The 20,249-nt window shown below is 45.6% G+C and overlaps 1 protein-coding gene across 2 annotated transcripts; it reads right to left on the reverse strand.

Annotated features, from left to right (window-relative positions):
• Positions 1-294: 294 nt before the first annotated feature.
• Positions 295-20,036, reverse strand: LOC142576060 (3-alpha-hydroxysteroid sulfotransferase-like). Of its 2 annotated transcripts, none has more exons than XM_075685985.1 (2): positions 19,820-20,036; positions 295-1,384 (listed from the first exon to the last, which is right to left on the reverse strand). In XM_075685985.1, the coding sequence occupies exons 1-2, from the start codon at positions 19,835-19,837 to the stop codon at positions 389-391; spliced, it is 1,014 nt and encodes a 337-aa protein (XP_075542100.1). In that variant the 5' UTR covers positions 19,838-20,036; the 3' UTR covers positions 295-388. The 2 variants fall into 2 exon arrangements, with proteins under 2 accessions (XP_075542100.1, XP_075542099.1); XM_075685984.1 differs by lacking the exon at positions 19,820-20,036 and adding an exon at positions 1,458-1,605.
• Between the last annotated feature and the right edge of the window lie 213 nt (positions 20,037-20,249).

Below are 20,249 nucleotides of genomic sequence, written 5' to 3' on the forward strand. Positions count from 1 at the left end.
AGAAACACTGGTTCCCAGTAAAATAACATGGCATGGGAACTCGACATTTTTTTTGATAAGATCAGTCAACTCTTGCTCAATACGCACTTTGGAACTCTTCATTGCTGCTTAGACCGGGATATTTCATACGTCGCGACTTCTCGGCTGCGTACTTTTGGTATCTTTTCTGAACTTACTGAGCGATTATACTGGTGATGTTTTGTTTTATTATGAACACCACGATATTGTACAGCATTTCGCTAAAATTTCGCCACAAGGCGGTTACTTCGAACGTAATAAAATGAAAGAAAAAGATAAAAAAGCTTACGAGGATTTATTTTTTCCGAAAGAAAACCGGAACTATGAATGCCGCACCAGCAGCAGGTTTCTTCGGCCAGCTCTGCAACTTTCAGGTTGCGCTTTTCGAGAATGCAATGGCCTCTTCGCGAATGTCTTTCCAAAGATCAATGAATGCTGCGTTGTCACCTTCCTCTTGTATCTTCTTCTCCAAACGAGCCAGTAGCTCTGACGTGAAGTACTCTTTCCAGCCACCCACGTTGGCTGCTCTCACCATGGCGTATTTGTTCTTGTCTCCTTCGTACCCGTGACAGCATGACAGCGTGTTCCTCTCGAACATTTCCTTGAATGCCGTGTTCTCGGTTTTGCCGAAATCCATTATTATTATCTTGCGCATAAATTCAGGCTTCGACCACTCCAATATTTTTTCCAGAAGCTCGGCGTCTTCCTTCAGGGCTCGGTAGTAGCGCTCCCCCAGGAACCGCGCCAAGCTCAGTACTAGCCCTCTGGTGTCCCTCTTGAGGTCCTCGTAAGTGATGAACAGCACGTTGGGTTCGTTTCTCAGGTTGTAGCCCGACGAGACGTGATCGAAGTAGCTTCCGTAGCCCAGGTCAGTCTCCAGAAAGGCGTCCACGAACTCCTCGAAGGTGGCACCTTGAAACTGCCAGACGCTGACCTCTGTCATCATGTGGTGGAAGGAGACGCAGATGTCCCACGGGTTTCGGGCGATGTATATGTACTTGGCCTCCTTGCTCATGGTGTCCTTGTTCAGAGGAAGATGCGAAAAGAACAGTCTCATTGGAAGACTGGGTTTCCAATCGTCGTGCTTCATGTACTCTAATGCATGAGTGTGACTGGTGAACTCTTCATATGACTCCACCGGTTTCCCTCCCTTTAGGATGAGTTGGACGAGGAACTGTACCCAGTGAGTTCCGCTTTTGGGATACGTGCTCGTTACGACGTCATTCAGCATGGGTCTGAACAGGTGGAGCTCGCGGAAGATGTCCGGATCCAGCCAAGCACATCTTGGCACCCCGTCGATCACTCTGTGGAAAGGCCTGCGTGGTGCTTTGCCTTCTGGCCGCGTGTGCGTGGAGAATTCATCAGTCTGAAAGAGATGAGTTGCTAGTATTAATGAAAGGAACATCAAAAAGCATGCTTAGGTTATCCAAGAACATTACCTGAAAATTGATACGGAAGCGCACTAGGAGCCCATAAGAACTCATGTGCTTATGGCTTCTAAATGTTGCCCACTGCTACATTTATTACATCAGGAGAGCATTAATGAAGCAGACCTTCTTGAGTTATTCTTCTCTTACGATGCGTGTAATCGTGGCTACGTAGCCCTTGTGAGTGCCGTGCAGTTCAGTATGGAATCCATATGGTTCCTGCATAATACAAGGGTATTTTCTTAGCTGCAAAAAATTGTTTAAACATTGCCTATGGCAGACACTACAATTTTAACCGTTTATCTGAATTTTCGATGATCCGCCCGGGTTCCGTAACCAGGGAGGACTCCAGGCACCCTCCGTGAGACAGACGCTGCGCAGCGTGGTGGTGATGAACGATGACTGACCACCGAGAAGCTGTGCTCGTCGGTTTTGATTTTGTGCGGTGACCAATGTTGCCCACACAGCCAGGCAGAAGACAAAGCCTGCTGGGCCAACGAGGATTATGCGCAAGGGGGCGTCACCTGCTCTTTACACACCTTGGTTCGTTAAATAAAAAAAACGTGCAAACTCAAAGCATAAGGCTCTCCCGCCATCCCAGCCAAGTCAACGGTGCCTGCCATCCAGGCGAGTAACGGTCCCGTGGCCTCCACGGTCGAGTACTCCGCCTGGGCGACGCTGTTGACGGACCGGGTGTTGTAACAGCAGGGGCTGCCTGAACCTACCTGGATCCGTCCGGAGAATGCGCAGTGACCTGTGTTGAGAGATGCTGGACTTTACACCGGCCCAACAGGTGCTGCACCACCAGCAACGCTTGTCGTCTCCGAGGAGGGCGTTGCTTCGGTGGAAGCGACTGGTGTTACCACTTTCCTCCTGCGAGCTGGACTTCTGAAGCGGCAATTGAGAGTGACAGCCAGGTCCGAGGCCAGGTTTAGTATGGTCGGAGTGTCGGTGCCACGCGGCCCTGTCTGGCATGTGGACGAGCAGCGATGAGAAGCTGGCAGGAGACAACGCCTATCCGGATAACCAGGGTGGGCCAAGACGGAAGTTCCTGGCGAAAACTGGAGCCCCCGAATATGGCAAAGGGCCAGGACGGCACCCTCAGGTAGCAGCCAGCTTCTGCTTCAGCTGCTACAGGAGCGCTGTGTATCGGAGCTCCAGTTGCAAGACGTCCAAATATGTTTTGAGCATCCGACCCAGCAGGGGTTTACATAGGGCAGAGTCAGTGACATCGTGGGGCATCGTCCGGTACTGAAACAGTATCTGGGCAACCTGCGTCCGGAAATCCCCAGACTGACTCTTCCTGAGCTTGTCCTTGATGGTCTGCACCACACACTCGGCTGCACCGTTTGAAGCAGGGTAGTACGGCGGAACCATCATTCAGCGGATTCTGTTCTTCGTCATCCAGGACAGGGACTCTTTGCTGGCGAAAGCACGAACACTGTAGGATATGGTCATCATCAGCAGCAGCCTGGTTACGCCCACTGCAGGGGGGCAAAGGCCTCTCCCATAATTCTCCAACTACCCCGGTCATGTACTAATTGTGGCCATGTTGTTCGTGCAAACTTCATCTCATCCGCCCACCTAACTTTCTGCCGTCCTCTGCTACGCTTCACTTCCCTTGGAATCCATTCCGTAACTCTTAATGACAATCGGTTATCTTGCTTGCTCATTACGTGTCCTGCCCATGCCCATTTCTTTTTCTTGATTTCAACTAAGATATCATTCACTCGCGTTTGTTCCCTCACCCACTCTGCTCTTTTCTTATCCCTTAACGTTACAACTATCATTCTTCCTTCCATAGCTCGTTGCGTCGTCATCAATTTAAGTAGAACCCTTTTCGTAAGCTTCCAGGTTTCTGCCCCGTACGTGAGTACTGGTAAGACACCGCTGTTATAAACAACTTTTCTCTTGAGGGATAATGGCAACCTGCTGTTCATGATCTGAGAATGCCTGCCAAACGCACCCCAGCCTATTCTTATTCTTCTGATTATTTCAGCCTCATGATACGGATCTGCAGTCACTACCTGTTTCTAAGTAGATGTATTCCCTTAACACTTCCAGTGCCTCACTACCAATCGTAAACTGCTGTTCTGTTCCGAGACTGTTAAACATTACTTTAGTTTTCTGCAGATTAATTTTTAGACCCACTCTCCGGCTTTGCCTCTCCAGGTCAGTGAGCATGCATTGCACTTGGCCCCTGAGTTACTAAGCAAGGCAACATCATTAGTGAATCGCAAGTTACTAAGGTATTCTTCATTAACTCGTATCCCCAATTCTTCCCAATCCAGGTCTCTGAATACCTCCTGTAAACACGCTGTGAATAGCATTGGAGAGATTTTATCTCCCTGGCTGACGCCTTTCTTTACTGGGATTTTGTTGCTTTCTTTATGGAGGACTACGGTGGCTGTGGAGCCGCTATAAATATCTTTCAGTATTTTTACATACTGCTCGTGTACACCCTGATTCCTCAATGCCTCCATGACTGCTGAGGTTTCGAGTGAATCAAACGCGTTCTCGTAATCAATGAAAGCTATATATAAAGGTTGGTCATATTCCGCACATTTTTCTATCACCTGATTGATAGTGTGAATATGGTATATTGTTGAGTAGCCTTTGCGGAATCTTGCCTTGTCCTTTGGGCCAGGATATGGTGACGTCCGACAAACCATGGGCGGCGAAGATCTGTCGCAGGGCCGCAACAGTCACGCCTGCTGAAGGTGTGGTGGCAGGTATAACTTCCGTTAACTTCGAAAAGTCATCCACCACCAGGAAGTAATGTGCTTTGAAGGGCGCCCCAAAATCCACCCGCAGGGGACCAGGGTCTCGGTGGAAACAGCGAAGGGATGATTTCTACATGGCGTCAGGACCGCTGATGCTCCGGGCATATTTTGCAGCTCTGCACCATGTGGGTGATGACTAGTTGCAGGCCAGGTAACCAAACGTGGGACCGGTCCACAACCTTAGTTTTTTTTCAACGTTAGAATGACCCGCGAGCAGCAACTTTCGGACCCTGGACCGGAGACTTTGTGGGATCACCACAATGGAACGCCGCAGTAGGCAGGCCTGCTGCAGGCTCAGCTCGGCCGCCTTATGTCTATAGGCCCGCTGAACCAATTTCTCCCTGCGGGCCACCGCCTTGACCACCTGATAGAGGAATGGGTCTTGGCTGGTCGCAGGCGATACTGCAGATCTGGAGAGTGCCTCTGGGTACACGCGCTCCAGCACGTACACTTCAGCAGGCTCTGAAACTGCAGCAGGCACCTCGGACAGGGACAGGTGGCTCAGGGCATCAGCAGGTCCCGGGCTAGTTGGTTACCCAGGTGGTCAACCAGCGAGTAACTGTAGGTTCCCCGCCTCAAGGCCCAGCGTACCACTCGAAATGGTGTCTGCACAGAAACCGCCTTATGAGGCCCCAGCAATCCAACAGCGGCTTGTGTTCCGTGACCATCTCGAACTTTCGACCCCACAGGTAATGGTGGAAGCGTTCGACCCCGAACATGAGGGCCAGGCCTTCGTTGGCCTGCTGGCTGTAGCGTTGCTCTGCAGCGTGAAGCCGACAAGAAGCAAATGACACTGGGCGTTCCTGGCCATCCTTGTCCCGGTGTGACAGGACGGCTACCACACCATACGGCGAAGAATCTACGGTGAGAAGGACGGGCTTGTCCGGATCAATTAGCAGCACTGGAGCCTTGGTGATTAGCTCCTTGAAGCTCTGAATGGGCAGGTACTGCTCCTTCTTCCCGATCCATTGCTGGCCATATTGCAGCCGAAGATGGAGCGATTGTAGGTGCTCCGACAGGTTCGGCAGGAAACTCCTTTAGAATTTGATGAGCCCGAAATAGCTCTGAAGCTCCTTCTTGTTCTGGGCATTAGGCACTTTGAGCACAGCAACAACTTCGCGGGGGGCCGGGACTACGCTGGCCAGGGAAATGACATGTCCCCGGTACTCAACACTGGGGCCCAGGAAAACGCACTTCTGAAACTTGAGATCGGTGTCCTGCTGTCGCGCCAGGACGTTGTGCAGTTTCGGCAGGTGGTCCCCGTCATCGCTGCCAGTAACCAGGATGTCGCCCCATTACACCAACACGCCCCTCATGCCGCTGAAGAAGCTGTCCGTCTCCCTCTGAGAAATGGGGGTCTCTGAGGGAGACGGACAGCTTGTCTCCCTCTGAGAAATGGGGGTCTCTGAGGGAGACGGACACGGTAAGCTACGCCAAACGGTAAGCTCGTCCACTGGAAGAGACCTGAAGATGTCGATATTGTGACATACTTCCTGGAGGCATCCTGAAGCACCAGTTGCTGGTTAGCGTCTGTAAGGTCGGGCTTCGTGAACTTTGGTCCAACGAACAACGCTGACCAGAGATCTTCAATCCGGGGCAGCAAGATACTTCTCGACGGTAGCGACGGGGTTTATGGTAACCTTCAAATTCCCGCACATTTTGACACTACTGTCTGGCTTGAAGACTGGCAGGAATGGAGCTGTCCATTGAGACGTCTTGGCGGGCAGCAGTCTGCCCTCTCGCTGTAACCGTTGCAGCTTCTGGGTGACCTTGATCTTCAGGGCGAACGGCAATGGTTGAGATTTCAAAAAAAGAACGATGTCGGGCTCTCTGAGGTAGATAGATGCCAGACGTCGTTCCGGCAACTGTGCCCACCCTAGCTGGAACAAGGACTTTAACTCGGTCAGGTGACTGGGCGTGTCTTTCCACACATGCAGGCTGGCTTCCTGGTACTCCGGCAGACGAACGCCCAGTGCATGAATCGAGTTTCAGCGCAGCAGCATCGGCGACGACCCCTGTTAAGTAAAGGGGAAGCATTGCCTCCGTGTCGCCAAAGCAAACGCTGACCTGGGCTTGCCCATGGACCTGGGTGTAGCTGCGCCGCATCACGCCGGAAACCTCGACAGACACCCGAGGAAGGTAAGCTTGAACAGTTTCCTGGCCATGACTGGCACGCTGGCTGCTGTGTCTAGCTCCGTGGAAACGGGTGCGCGCAGACTTCAATGGTCAGCATGTACGGCAGTACAGACGACAGAACAAGGTCTGTGTGCCACACGTCCAAAATCGGTGGTTCCTCGGCCACGACGTGGAGCCTGGCCGCAGATGAAATTAAGCTTGCTGCCGCACGTCTCCGCCGCGTACCTTTGCGACGGCTAGCCTGGTCGCCGGCTTGTGTGGAACTTGCACTTGAAGCAGGCTGCTGTTGTCCGCTGTTCGTCCTCCACCCTCAGCCTGCCCGTGCCAGGTGCTCAGTTTTCGGGCACGTGAAGCACTGTGCTTGAAAGAACGGGCATTGTGTGGGGGAGTGAGGACCACTACAGCGACTGCAAGTACTGCCCTTTGTCAACAGCTTGTTGACGGCCGCTTCCCCCAGTGTCCTTAGCGACAGCTTTCATTGCCAGTGTTGCCTTGAGGGCGTCGTCCAGCGAGAGGTCGGGGAGCTCCAGTAGTCACATCTGCATGCCGGGTGATTGATGCCGCGGACGAAACGGTCCCGGAGCATCCAGTCCAGCTGGTTCCCGAAGACGCAGGCACTCGCTAAGCCTCAACGAACTGCCCAAGAGTCTCTCGTTCCCGGCGGCTCCACTTCTCGAAGCCGAACCGCTCCATTCGTGTGGACGGTGCGAACTGAAATGCAAGCGCAGTATGGTAAGCACCTCACTCAGCGTCTTAACGTGCGGTGTGGGTGGCTTGAGAAGGTCGAGCAAGAGACTGAAGACGCGGGTCCCGAAGCTGGCAAGGAAATGTCGCACTATTTAGCTTCGGGTGTGTTGTTTGCCCGGAAGAACATGCGGACTTCCTCCTCGTAGACTGGCCCGGCGGACCCATCTCTCTCGAACGGCTCGAGGCTTCCGTGTGGAGGCATGGCGGCAGCAACGGGGGGCTGTGTTTCAACGCTCGTGACGGTGTGGGATGATGCGTAGGTACTCGTCGCCAGTGTGGCGTTCCGCCAATTTCGTGAACGAGGGAGGACTCGAGGCACCCTCCATTAGACAGACTCTCGGCAGCGCGATGGTGATAAACGATGACTGATCGGTGAGCAACTGTACTCATCGGTGTTTTTGGTACTGTGAACAATGTTGCCCACCGAGCCTGGCGGGCCAGCGAGGATTATGCCCGAGGGGTAGTCGCATCTTTGTTACAGAATTACTCGACGAGGCGGCCATTAGTTCTACAAAAAGTCAGAATGATCAATTGAATAAGTAACCTAATTACGCTAATTAGCTTCTAATTGTCTAGTTACGCCACATATTTCCGTTTACGAACAGACGCTGAGTTTGTACAGCTTATCCTCATGGAATAAGTTGTATGGACAGCAGCATTTCTGAGATATTAATTTAAGAAGTGTCCGTCGAAATGTGTTGCTGTTCCAGTTACTTTTGTCTTCTATGCATAAAACAGCGGCTTCAAAAAAACGAACTAATCAATAATGGACTAATTGCAGCACTAAAGTTGAGGGGCTCCTTCGTCTTCAGTGAGCGACGGACCCGGCCTCTCCGAAAGTTCATTGTCGTGCAAGTCTTCGCAGCCTTTGCAAGCTCACAACACTTCTCAAGGCGGGACACCTTTCCCAATAAGTGGGCTGCATTTTGCTGTGGATCTCAATGGGCGTTCATCCCTTGCTTCATATAAAACGAATTACGCTTCGTTGCTCGTGCGCTTTGGACGTGCGAAGTCCAACGGTGATCTTCTACTACTGACAGCGGGGCCGTGCCGCGGGGCTACCAGCAAATAAGGCCGGGCCGGTACAAGAAAGGTGCACTGCTGGGAAGGCATATGCTGATTTCGCATTTACATCCGTAACTTGTTTAAGAAAGATACTTTGTGATTCACCCTCGCAAATAAGGATTGTTCACGCTGGTGAAACAGTCGTGTTAATGTTCCTACTGATTTCAGTGTTTCAAGTATACCGCGAGACTTTCCTTTGATATAGAGGGTAAAGAGAATACAAGGAAATCTAACATGTGTAAGTCCACCTTCGACATAGCCTGTGTTCCTTAGTCGCTAACCTGTACTCTGTGACCGAAGGTAAGGCATGCAAACACGGACACAAGAGAACCAGAAAACACAAACACCGGCTGTCAACCGAAGGACGCGCTGTGGCGGAAAAGAAAGCGGACACACAGCTTATCTGCAACTGTTCATATGCATGCACAGAAAGGCTTTGTGCCTACTTTCTCTTCTTTTGCGTCCGCGTCTGCACGCCTTACCTTCTGTCACGATGAATGGCTGTCAACTAGACTGTAAAAATGTTTCCTCGTTTTACAGCAAATCTGCTCGTAATGTGTGGCCGAACGCTGTTCCGTTAATAAAGAATGGTCATTTTCGTAGAATGTACAGCCGTAAAAAGAGCCCGTATTACGAAATAAAAGTGCTTTCGTATCTAAAACAGAAGGCTCTGTACGCTGAATCTCTACTAAAACCATTAAGGTAGAGGTCCTTCTTGTATTCGGAAAACGGAACACGCTGTATGCTGAATCTGTACTATATCCGTTAAAGTACAGGTCCTTCCCATGTTTCGTCTTGCAGTGCATATGCATTGTTTGGAGAACGTACCATCAGGGACAAAATTGCACAGGACGCACGAGCGTCCACCAAATTTTATTGGTGTGCTATCTGCTGCGATCAGCCACGCTAACATCTGCGTTCGGAATGTACATACCTGGCCCACTGTTTCCAGCGGTCTTGAACGCAGAGATGCAATTTGGTCGACACTCGCACTTTCAGGGTCGTTTTTTTCACGATAGTACATATCCTTGAATGCAAACGTCATGAAGGCAGCTCATAGCCAAAGCAGCAGGTCACCATTAAGAAAGTTGTTATATGCCAACAGACTGAAATAGCTGAAAAAAGCCATGTCACTTTGCACTTCGTGATATGAATTTATTGCGCAGCATATATACAAAAAAGCGCAAAATTTCAGTCCTCATGTTGTATAGATCATACAAGCAAATTTATTTTCTTCAATCACTCGGCTTCCACATTTTCCTGGTGAAAGTTGCTCTTGAACGCCAGGACCTTGCAAGAATAAACTTGCTGCTGTTAGGAGAAACAAACAGTATTCGTGAATTTCCATCCTAAAGAAAGTGGCAAAAAAGTATAATGACAGAACACAACACAGCAGTAACTTCCGTGTTAGAAAAAAATGTATGTAGACCAGGATTGTTGGAACAAGGAATGTTGCTGTAGCCAACATTTCAACAAATGTGTTTGTCAACAGGGTGGCAAATGTTTTCCTTGGAAGCGTTTTTTGTGCATAGCTCCCTGGCCCTTACACTCATTGCGGGAGGAGAAGCTGGTGCACATAATTGGTCAAGAGAAGCCAAAGTGTTCAAATAAAGGCAGGAAGGGTGTACTTAGCAGTGGTGATCGTTGTGCAGCGGGTAGGGGCACTGCTGCCAGTTTTTGCAAAAAGTAGGGATGGCCAAAACAGAAAACGATGTAAACATGTAAGAAATCATTCATCCAGTTATCTTAGTCTTCCCAGAAGTCAAAATAGGAATTAAGATAAGCGGTTTGCGCATCTGGAGAAAAGCAACGAGGAATTAGGGAAAATAAATTTTGTGTCAAGATGCATCTAGTTAAGACCTGCGTAAAGGATAAATGAAGGCACATTATGAGTACACATTTTGTTGAAAGGAGATGAAAAAAATAATACATAGACCAAATATTAGAAAATAAGGACATCAAGTTCAAACTGCGTATAACCATAAGACAGTAAAGAACAGCCTGTGAAAAAAATGAGATGAGCAATATTATAACGAGGTGCAAAATTGCGAAAGATTGAGCGCTGTTTATATTCATGCTGCTGTTGACGGCTTCAAGTTTCTCTCTTCCTGTGGAACCTTTGTCTTAGTTGCACAAGGAAATTGGTCGTTTTTTAAACAAGTTTCAGTTCAAATGCTGTTCAAAGCTTCAGCGTTAATATAATGGAAGGAAATGCTATGTACTGTTACCCTGCGTGGGCATCCACTAAGCAATAATAGCCACAGGTGTAATCTCAAAATTTTGTGGTCTAAATGGACCTTAGCTCCTGGCAAACCACTGGCTGGTCATTTTTTCAGCACTGATGCCTACACATTACATATGTTGGCAGGAGCGCTAACAAACTACGTTATACTTGTTGCCACAATCAAAGTGAAGTGGGGTAACAATGAGTGAAAGAAACAGCGTTCCACATTACTGACTCAAGGCATCAGGAAAAGTTCTTAAAATTATTGTACCTCCCCACCCTGACATACAATTATACATCACACTGACTCTTACGGTGTCGATCGTGCTTTTATAACACTAGGCATCAAGTGAGGAGAATTATGGGATCAGAGGGCACAATTCTTTTTCTTATAACATGAAATGCGCTTAACATTAATGCTACATTCCAACTGACAAAGGAACAGCCGGTTTCTGAGGTGCATACGAAAGCTCATGACATTCTGTGCCGCAGAACGTTGCCGATAAGGTGTTATGTGCCCAAGTGCACTCTTTCATGCAACATGACAAACCTGCAGTCAAAGCTTGTGCAGACTTGCCAACCTTAGAGTTTCAAAAACGTCAAATGGGAAGGCAAAGACTGCTAAATTTGTTGAAGATTACTAAAAATTATTTGATTATTCATTATGTTTACGGTTCGTTAAAGATTCGCAGACTGTACTCTACAGGTGCTGGAAGCAGTCACCCAGCTTTTACAGTCGTAGCAACAATTATCTTTCGCGCAGACAAGGAGAAATGCTTTTGAAGTTTATGCAAGAGAATGTCCTACAAATTACACCCCACCTCAGATTCTAATCAGGTGGAGGAGGAGGAGGAAAACATTATTGTCTTTTGGAGTATGCATACTCCAGAGAAGAAGAAGCTGCTGTGCCCTAACCCTAAGCATTGCTGTTGCCAATGCATCTGCACTAGCAGTTACAATTGCTTTTCCACAAGCTGTAGTTAGTGCAAGCTGCTGCCACTTTACTAGCAGGGCAAGTTAAAACTGTCTTATGAATTTATCTGATATAACACAATTGGAATGCAATATTCTGCAAATAAGTGAAGCGCTAGGTACCATCCCATACAATGAAACACCTTTGAAGAACGTGGATCACCATCTTGGCCGTGACAAGGTGTAGAGTGTGTTCTTTGTAAACTAGTGCACCTGTATAGCCTAAAGTTGTGAAGATTGCATTTATTATGGTTTGTGAAGGTTTCTAATTTAAACTGCAGACCATAAAAACCTCCCTGCAGTCTTGAAAAATGCAAAACCCCCGTTGTGTTGTTAATTGGTAATGACACGTAGGGCCATAGCATGTACACTATGATCTTCATGCCTAAACAATCAAAGCGAGTGGCACCGCCCTAAGTGTTATGTGCCTTCTGTCTCAAATTTTCTGTCAAAAACTGTTAGTCTGATATGCTGCGGTTGGCAGACAAAATGATTTCTTGTGCAATATGATGTATAAAGTACTGTGATCTCAGTTTTTTCACTGCTGTTGAAGCTTCATCAGGTCTTACAGTAAAAAAGAATGAGGAATAAGTACAACATGTACGCAACCCTCGTTACGCGTTTAGTAGTCTGAATTATAAAGGGTCACCAATTTAGATAGGAAGTCAGAGTTTATTCCTCTGAAGGAAGGTCATCTTGTGAATGATTCTTGCATTTGGTGCTATGTCTATATTTATTTGTTTCAGTTGGAATGTGTATGCATCGTCAGCGATATCGCTTGAGATGTTTTAGATTTACTGTTTTCCCAATTTAGGCAAATCGCTATTCGCAAATAATCTTGTGGATGATACCAAGAACTTGCTTAGCAGGAGTATATCTTTAACATTTGCAAGATACGAGGCTCTTGAATGCATATCTAAGCCGGGGTTCATGGCGCCACCTAATGTCATAAGCAAGTTTCAGGAAATCATCTACAAGGTTTGATATGATGAACGTAAATTTGCTTGTACGGAAGAAACAGGAAACTTAAACAGGTGAACTATGCAGCATAAGAATGATGTCAGCTAAAAGCAAGCATCAAGAAGTACTCTATCAGGAAGCACTGGCGCTCGACACACATCGACTATCAAACAAGAATTCTTGGGAAGATTTAAAATTATGGCAGTGGAATGAAATCTGTCTTCTAATCTATATGTTAACTCTTTGATAATTTATTTTACTACCAATAGCTTCACCAGAAACGTTCATAATTATTATCATATCTACGCCAATTCATCCTGTCCAATATTCAAACCTTCATAAGCTGCTTTTTTCACTACTAATACTCCGCGGTAAATGGGTTTCCATATGAAGACCATACCATCTACTTATTTCCCTTTTTTGATAAATGATCAGGGAAGAATTACACTTAAACTGCATTGAGCCTGAGCAAGTTCGAGGTTCGAAGCTGTGGAATAGTTTTCCCTTTCCCATCTTTGACCACCTGGTTAGCTAAGTAGATAGAAAAGCTGCAGGAGAAAGATGGTGCCACCGAACTAGACTTATGCCCCAGGAGACCGTTTCACAATCACTGGAGGAAGTGCTTTTGGTTTTGGCTTCTGCAGACAACTGCGGTGGCCTCGGCACATTTCTTGGCGGCCATGGCCATGTCTAAGAAAGCTTGTCGGCACAGGTTGCATAAAAAAGGATAATTTTCTGAGATAAACCTTTTTCTGAACACAACCCATTTAAGTTGTATTCCTAGCTTTGCGACACAGAACTGCCGTGTGACCAGCTACTCAACGCACTTTACTTGGATTCCCTGGCTTCTTTCTCGGAAAGACAATTATGTAGCACACAATGAGCAACAGAAAGCTGTATCAGGAGGCTTTCATGTTGCTCTACAATGTTCTCATTGACACTTTTGATCTAAATAGTTCAGAAGTTTAATGGCTAATTAGGAGTAATTATATAATTAGGCAGAATGCAAAAAATAATCTGAGTGGCTCCAAGCGACGGCAAACAACATTACCTTGTTCTCTCTAGTTACATGACATTTAAATATTTCTAAATATTGGTGCATGATAGTTGGGACACCTTGTAGATCAAAAACAATATTACAATTTTCATTATCATGTCGTGCATGTTACTGGTGGCTATGGCTGCTTTAAAATGATCCTTTCAGTAAGGTGTGATGGGTTTTGAAGTCAAATGTTTTGTAGCAAGGGCAAGCAACCTAGAAAATCAAGCAAAATATCAAGTTGTATTCACTCTTCCGATGTTTAAGAAGCGGTAGAAAAATGAAGCAGGACACAACAGCTAAAGAACAGTGCAAAATTCGAGAATCTCAAATGAAGAAGAAAACAATTTTTGAAAATGCAGCAGAAAGTCACCAGCTCATGTGGAGTACGCCCTTGCTATGTACTCCAAGTGAAGAAGTTGCTACCACATTGCTTGGGCACCATACGAAAGTAACAATAAACAACTTTCAGCAGAATATTAACACCACTAAATGAGTTGGGCTTTGAATATTCTCGATTTGAAATCCTCAGCAACTTGTTCTGGCGTTTCATGTGTTGAGCTCATTCTGTACTATCAAAATTTGGCTCTCTGAAGGCAAGCTCGCAGCCACAATTTCTCTAAAGGCAACATCAGCTTAAGTCTCAAGATAGGCCTGGCCCGCAGATGAAGTGGATAATGCGTTGCAAACATCATGAACACTTTTACATGTTAAGCAGTGGGGTCACTCACGCAGCAATGAAATTATGTGATGCAGACACATGACATATTGCAGCTAGTTTCGTGAAGTGTTTGACCCTTCCAAGGCTTCCTCTCTAGTTGTGAGAGCTGTCTACACTACACAGATTACCGACAATAAAAAATAACTTCAACATGCTAACAATACGTTTGCCATTTGCAAGAAACCAGCAGTCTTTTTGGCTCCTAGCTTGGCTCGTTTTCTACTATGCCACAGTACTTGCTTTGCCCAGCACCAGCCACTTTAATATGCAATGTTTTGCATTTATGCATTGCTTGAGATGCAATGTTTTTAAATGCAGTACAACAGGCAGGTATTTTAAGGGGAGAAATGCCACAGACCCGTGCAGATGAAGTGCTGCTGCAAAGTCGTGAAGAGCTAACTTCTGGGAGAAGGTTGGCTTCAGTTGAGGGCGTTCGATGTGTTATCCTGTCCCTGTAGTAAAGATCAGTGGTGTGGACCCTTTTATACTGGCTTTCCTTTCTCGTCGGAACCTTAGCAACAGCTCACACCTTCCTTTTTTGAACCTGCAACATGTGCAGAGAAAGTCACATCATTCTGCTTTGAGGCCATGGCTTTATTTTTCTAAGCGAACCACCTACACACAATCAATTGTTTATGGTGCATTCCTACTTATGCTGAGCCATCAAACTGCATGATAAATGCTCCAACTGTACACATTCTTGGCTTTTGGTTACCTATGTGATTCGTTTTCTACTTACACAAGAAGTAATGGCACTGCAATACGAAAAATGATTAGAAAAAGAAATGCCGTGATAATCTTGCACATTTTCTGAGGACAGGAGCAGTGACCAATAGCACGTGGCTGAAGCTATATAAATTTTCAGTTTTCAAACACCTTAATTGTTTAGCTAGTAATGAAGAGGTACGCTGTGCACCTCCGAACGGCTAATGCAATCTTTGTACTTGAGACTGCACTGAGACTGCTGCCTTGTACTGTTCGGCTGTTCGGCTTTGGTTTTATGCTATACAGAATTGTTTATGTACTAGTAGCTTACTTTGCGATAAAATTGGACTTGGAGCACTGGTCATAAGCGCATAAATAATGCAACTGAAAATATAACACAAGAGGAGCATTAAGGGTCTCTTAGAAAAAGAACATATATATTACGATTATAATGTCATGTGATGCCACAATGAAACAGAAAACAACGTATAGAAGTTGATGGCGCTTCCATGCCACGAAGGTTATTGGACAAGCAGTGCTTCAGAAATGCCCGCGACACCGTCAAACAAGGCGAAGCCGTGTTTCTTAGTGTGTGTTTGAACAGAGCTCCACAAGCAGGAGCGATTCCGTGTGCTGCTTTCCAGTGGTTTAGCTCGCCGCAGTTTGAAGTGCCAGAAGATATATAGAGAAAACTGCATTATAGTCTTGTGCGAACAAGAATATATGGAGAAGTGCATCCAGAGACGAGAAACTATCGAAAAAAATCTTCTATATATTCAAGCAAATTGGTAAGCTTCGTGACGGGTTTCAAATGATAAATTTTCATGATGCACCACTGCGTAGGGTTTTACAGACAAAATCATATATATATATATATATATATATATATATATATATATATATATATATATCAGATAACGTAATTCGGCCTATATATTAACACCTTCGCATACTGCCACAGCTGCACTCTGACAGATGTGTTGCAATAATGCAGGGGTGCTTGCCCACTAGCACTTCAATGTCACTAACAGTGATTACCTATGCAGCTAAATAGATGGTAATGATGCAAGTAGCAAAAAGTTGAAAGAAAGAACCACTTACTTTGAGAGCAAATTACTGCAATAACTTTACAGAGATGGACCCATTACAGGCTGCAGTCCTCTTCTCAGCTCCAGCAGGACAACAGCAACTAGTTTTTCAATAAAAGAAAATGATTAATTAGTAATGATAAGTTACCTAGTTCCTGCTAAGTAACAATACAATCTGATTTCCATGAATATATACTCTCTGCTTTAGTAATACAACTGAATTAGTCTTAAAATACAGTCTATGATGATTGCATTCGCTTCTCTTGTCGGTCCACATTTTTCTGCAACTGATACATTTACAGCTCGCTTACTGAGACGAATGCCTTGACTGCCCCGACATCATTCGGAGCAAAACGTCTTGCTGCACCACAAGCACTTGTACCAAGGAAACACAGCAGAGCAGCCAGAGCGCAGAACTTTTTTGTCGCTACAATAAAAACATGCATGCAAGCAAGAAAGTTACGATCACACGTAGTGAACCACTGGTATTATTTTGAACGTTCAGTTCCGTATTAAAACAGAAGTTTTTGCCGTATCGGATAAAGTGTGCTCTCAAGCTGCTACAAGGGTCAATAGAAGTAGGCAACTGAGTGCAGTTTTATTCTACACTTTCAACGCAGTTGAGGAAAACGGTATTCGTGTCACACCGAAAATTGCGATCGCCATCGAGCCGATTGCGCTATCATGGAAATCGATCTGAAAAGACAGGTGATCCTTTTCCTCATTCGTGCGTCATTTTCGACCCGAAGACGCTGCTCACTGACCTTTTGAAACAATAGTTCTGTTCGCGACGCATGCTTACCACGCATCATTCTAACACGTAAGTTAAGCAAACACAATAAAATTAAAATGGACTTACCTCATCAGAAAATTACGCGCGTGCGTAGACTGTTGAACATCTATTGAGAGCAGGCTACCGGGTGTCCAAGTGCATACGTACACACGAACACAGGGCAACTTCTTCGATGCCACAGCGTGCAGAGTTTTGTAGATGAAGTGAAACACATGCAAATATCCCCTCGTTGTGGCGGCACATAACGAGCACACAAGCGTGCACCACACAGCAAAAAAGTCAGAAATTTGCCAATTCGACCATGCCGAGATTCAAGCAGCCTAATAATGCATCGCTTCTGTTCATCACTCCCGATGAGTCAATCTATCTACCGTACGGCCTTGCTCCACTAACTTGAATATAAATCAAACCATACTGTAATCTAACCATTTTTACAACATGAAAGGGTAAAAGCCGGCTGACTACACATGTGCCGCTTCGTCTACCACTCCTTAGATCGGAAGCGCCACGCACGCTGCCCCCTGGGGCCGCACTCTGTGAGCACGCAGAACAAAACAGAATCAGTTTGCTTTTCGCACGTGTGCTCTAGTTGCTGGAACAGTAAAATAATTGTTTGACAAATAACTGAATATTGTAAGTGAAGAACAATTTCTCTCCCACAAGGTAGTGCATCTTATACAAAGAGATAGAGAGTACAAGAAGAAGAAAGGCAGGGAGGTTAGCACGCCTCAGTGTTGCAATGAAGTACGGAGTAGTGCACTGCGATGAGTCAATAACCTCTAGTATAGCGCTAATTTGGGCTGGTTGGTGCATGTAATGAACGGGTAAATAATGTGTTCTGTCATAACATTTACATATGAATAAAGCACATGGAAGAAATGGTATTAGGCGCTGGCTTAAAAAAAAATAAAGTTCGAATCGTTAGGCCTACTCGGCACTGGTCGTTCTTTCTTTCCTTCTTTTCTTTTTGACAGTACACACAGTACTGGCACGGTACTAGGTCCTTCATCTTCAGCCAGTTTCCCGTAGTTTGCACATGCGTCGGTTCGTGTATGTTCGCGATCTTTATTCTGCCATACGAGAACGTGCGCGTACACCGGTGTTGTTTCAAGATGAAGCGCCAAATGTTTCCGAGAACATCTTACCGCAAGAATTGACAACGCATGAACAGCGAAGATTATGCGTAATCGCTGTGTGTCAATGAATACACAGTTTAGAATTAAAAAAAAAACAAGAACAGTGCGACACACCACGAGCGAGTAAATATGAGCACATGACAGAGCGCTGACCAGCAACCAAATGCTTTATTTTCAGAAGCAGCATATAAATACTTCATTGAAGGCAACATGAAGAGCATAAATATGCTGCTGCTGCAAATAAAGCGTTTGGTTGCTAGTCAGCCCTCTGTACTGCGCTCTTTACTCGCTCGTCCAACGGAGCACTTTTATGTCGCACTAACCAGCCTCTTTGAGTAATGCTAATGCTAATGAATAGACAGTGACTTGCAAATATGAGATATTTCGAAAATATCGTGATAAATAATTAAACCAACTACAATATAGTTCAGCAAAGCCCTTTTACGATTGAGTTAATTGCTTCCCGCGTTCGAAAATTTTATCTGGCTACTGTACTTGCATCTATATGCCGCCACTTCCCATTGGGGCCATTTGTTGCTAAATGTAAACGCAGTTACGGGAATTGTACCGCGTCCTGCGTTTTAGCATAGGTTTATAGCGTGCACAACTTTTGGCGTAGCGCACCAATGTCATTCCCAGTGCACCAGCACCTCAGTGCCGCAAGTTTGTTCATATTGGCACTTATGGCCACGGCTATTCGTTCACTTAAACATATATACTGTACAAACTGCAAATCACTTAATTTGAGAACACTGTAAACACACGCATATGTTTGCGCATAGATGAGCGTTATACAAGGCCCATATGGGCGGCAAACTGCAACCGGAACGGGGGATGCGTATAAATATTAATACCATCTGTTATTGCAGCTTTTGGTAGAAGGCTGGGTCTCACATGTTGTACGTATTTTCATTATGCGTACAGCTCGCGTGTTCGATAAAATACTGTTAGATTAAACTTTTTGAGTAGAATCACTCATTCCGACAGTGTGTATAGTTTTCCTCGCAAAAGTACAGATGTTCGCATAACAAAAATACGGAATTCTGTCTATTTCGTGCAAAACAGCGTAGCCACCGTATTATTACAGTGAAATGTCCGCAAAATTTAACACAGTGAGCACCTGGTTTATAGTCACGGAATATTTGCGGTATTTTTGAAATATGGCATACTTTCCGCATTTTTACCTGCACTTCCTCCGTAGAATGACGGAAATCCTCTGCATAGTGATGGAATTATTTATAGTGCAGTATAACTTCATTTGATTCTGTTCTCTGTTAGACGCTACGGAGTACAGCGCGTCTATCCGTGATATTCCATAGACGAGCCTTCGTCGCCAGAACTATTAAATTTAGAACAATTCAAGCTGTTCTTAAGCTAAAAGGTAGGTGAAGGAGGCGTCGCACTCAGAGGTGATGCCAGCTATACCTTCTCTTCTAGTAATGCCTTCTAGTAATGAAAATTTGTGCAGTTGGAAATAAAACATCTAAACCTCTAATATTCCGAGTAAAATACCTACAGACGAAGGACGAAGTGACTAAGGGAAGCAGAGGCACTACTTCACTTTACCCACTGCCTGTTGTCACTTTATATCACTTTGTATTGTAAATGACTAAATTTCATTGTTTTGTGCGAATGTTTGAATTCCTTTATGCATGGAGATCTTTTACCGATTCTCTCGTCATAAACTGCATCATATGCCGCCCTCATGTTATGCCTCTTCCTAGGACTGTCATGTCTTTCTAAATCAACTAAAATAAAGATTGAACGTGCGCTAGCTTTTTTCTTTTTTAGTACTCCTTAGTTGCAACGTGGATTATTCTCCTGCTGGTTTGTCAAGATTTCGGTTCTTAAAAAGAAATTTAAATGCTTTCTTTATGCATGCTTCGTAGAAACTACAAATCTATATTTTGCATAAAATAAAAGGTACAAATTAAACCTGGCGGCGATTCAAAACGCCATCACGTACACGTTGCTCCAAATTGCGCACCCAGCCTCAAGTACTTACCCCCTCTTTTCCGGCCATCGCCAAGGCAGTCAACACAGTCCAGTCCACTGAATGTAATGTACCACAGCGCGCAAAATCCCTATATATATAGGAGCGCTATCACAGATATCATGCAAGCTTCACGAGTAAAGCGACAGAGGTGAGCTTATAGAACAATGTTATCCGCAGCGTTCCGAACGGCTTTGACGCGACTGCCGCTTCGCCCACCGTGCGAGGTTTTAGAGTCTAGATGATGACGGGGTAGCACGTGATGTTTATTGAAGTGGCGAGTGAACGCGCAACTACACGTGACTCTTTTCGCCGCCTTATAGTAACACTACAACGATGTATGTTTTCCGACAAATGAATTAGGACATTTATAAGCGATAACGATTAAATCGTGCGTCAGTTTGCCGGCACCGATATCGACACTACCTTTGCCTGTACGGAG

Source organism: Dermacentor variabilis, chromosome 3 (genome assembly GCF_050947875.1).
Source record: "Dermacentor variabilis isolate Ectoservices chromosome 3, ASM5094787v1, whole genome shotgun sequence".
In the NCBI taxonomy this organism is placed as follows: domain Eukaryota; kingdom Metazoa; phylum Arthropoda; class Arachnida; order Ixodida; family Ixodidae; genus Dermacentor; species Dermacentor variabilis.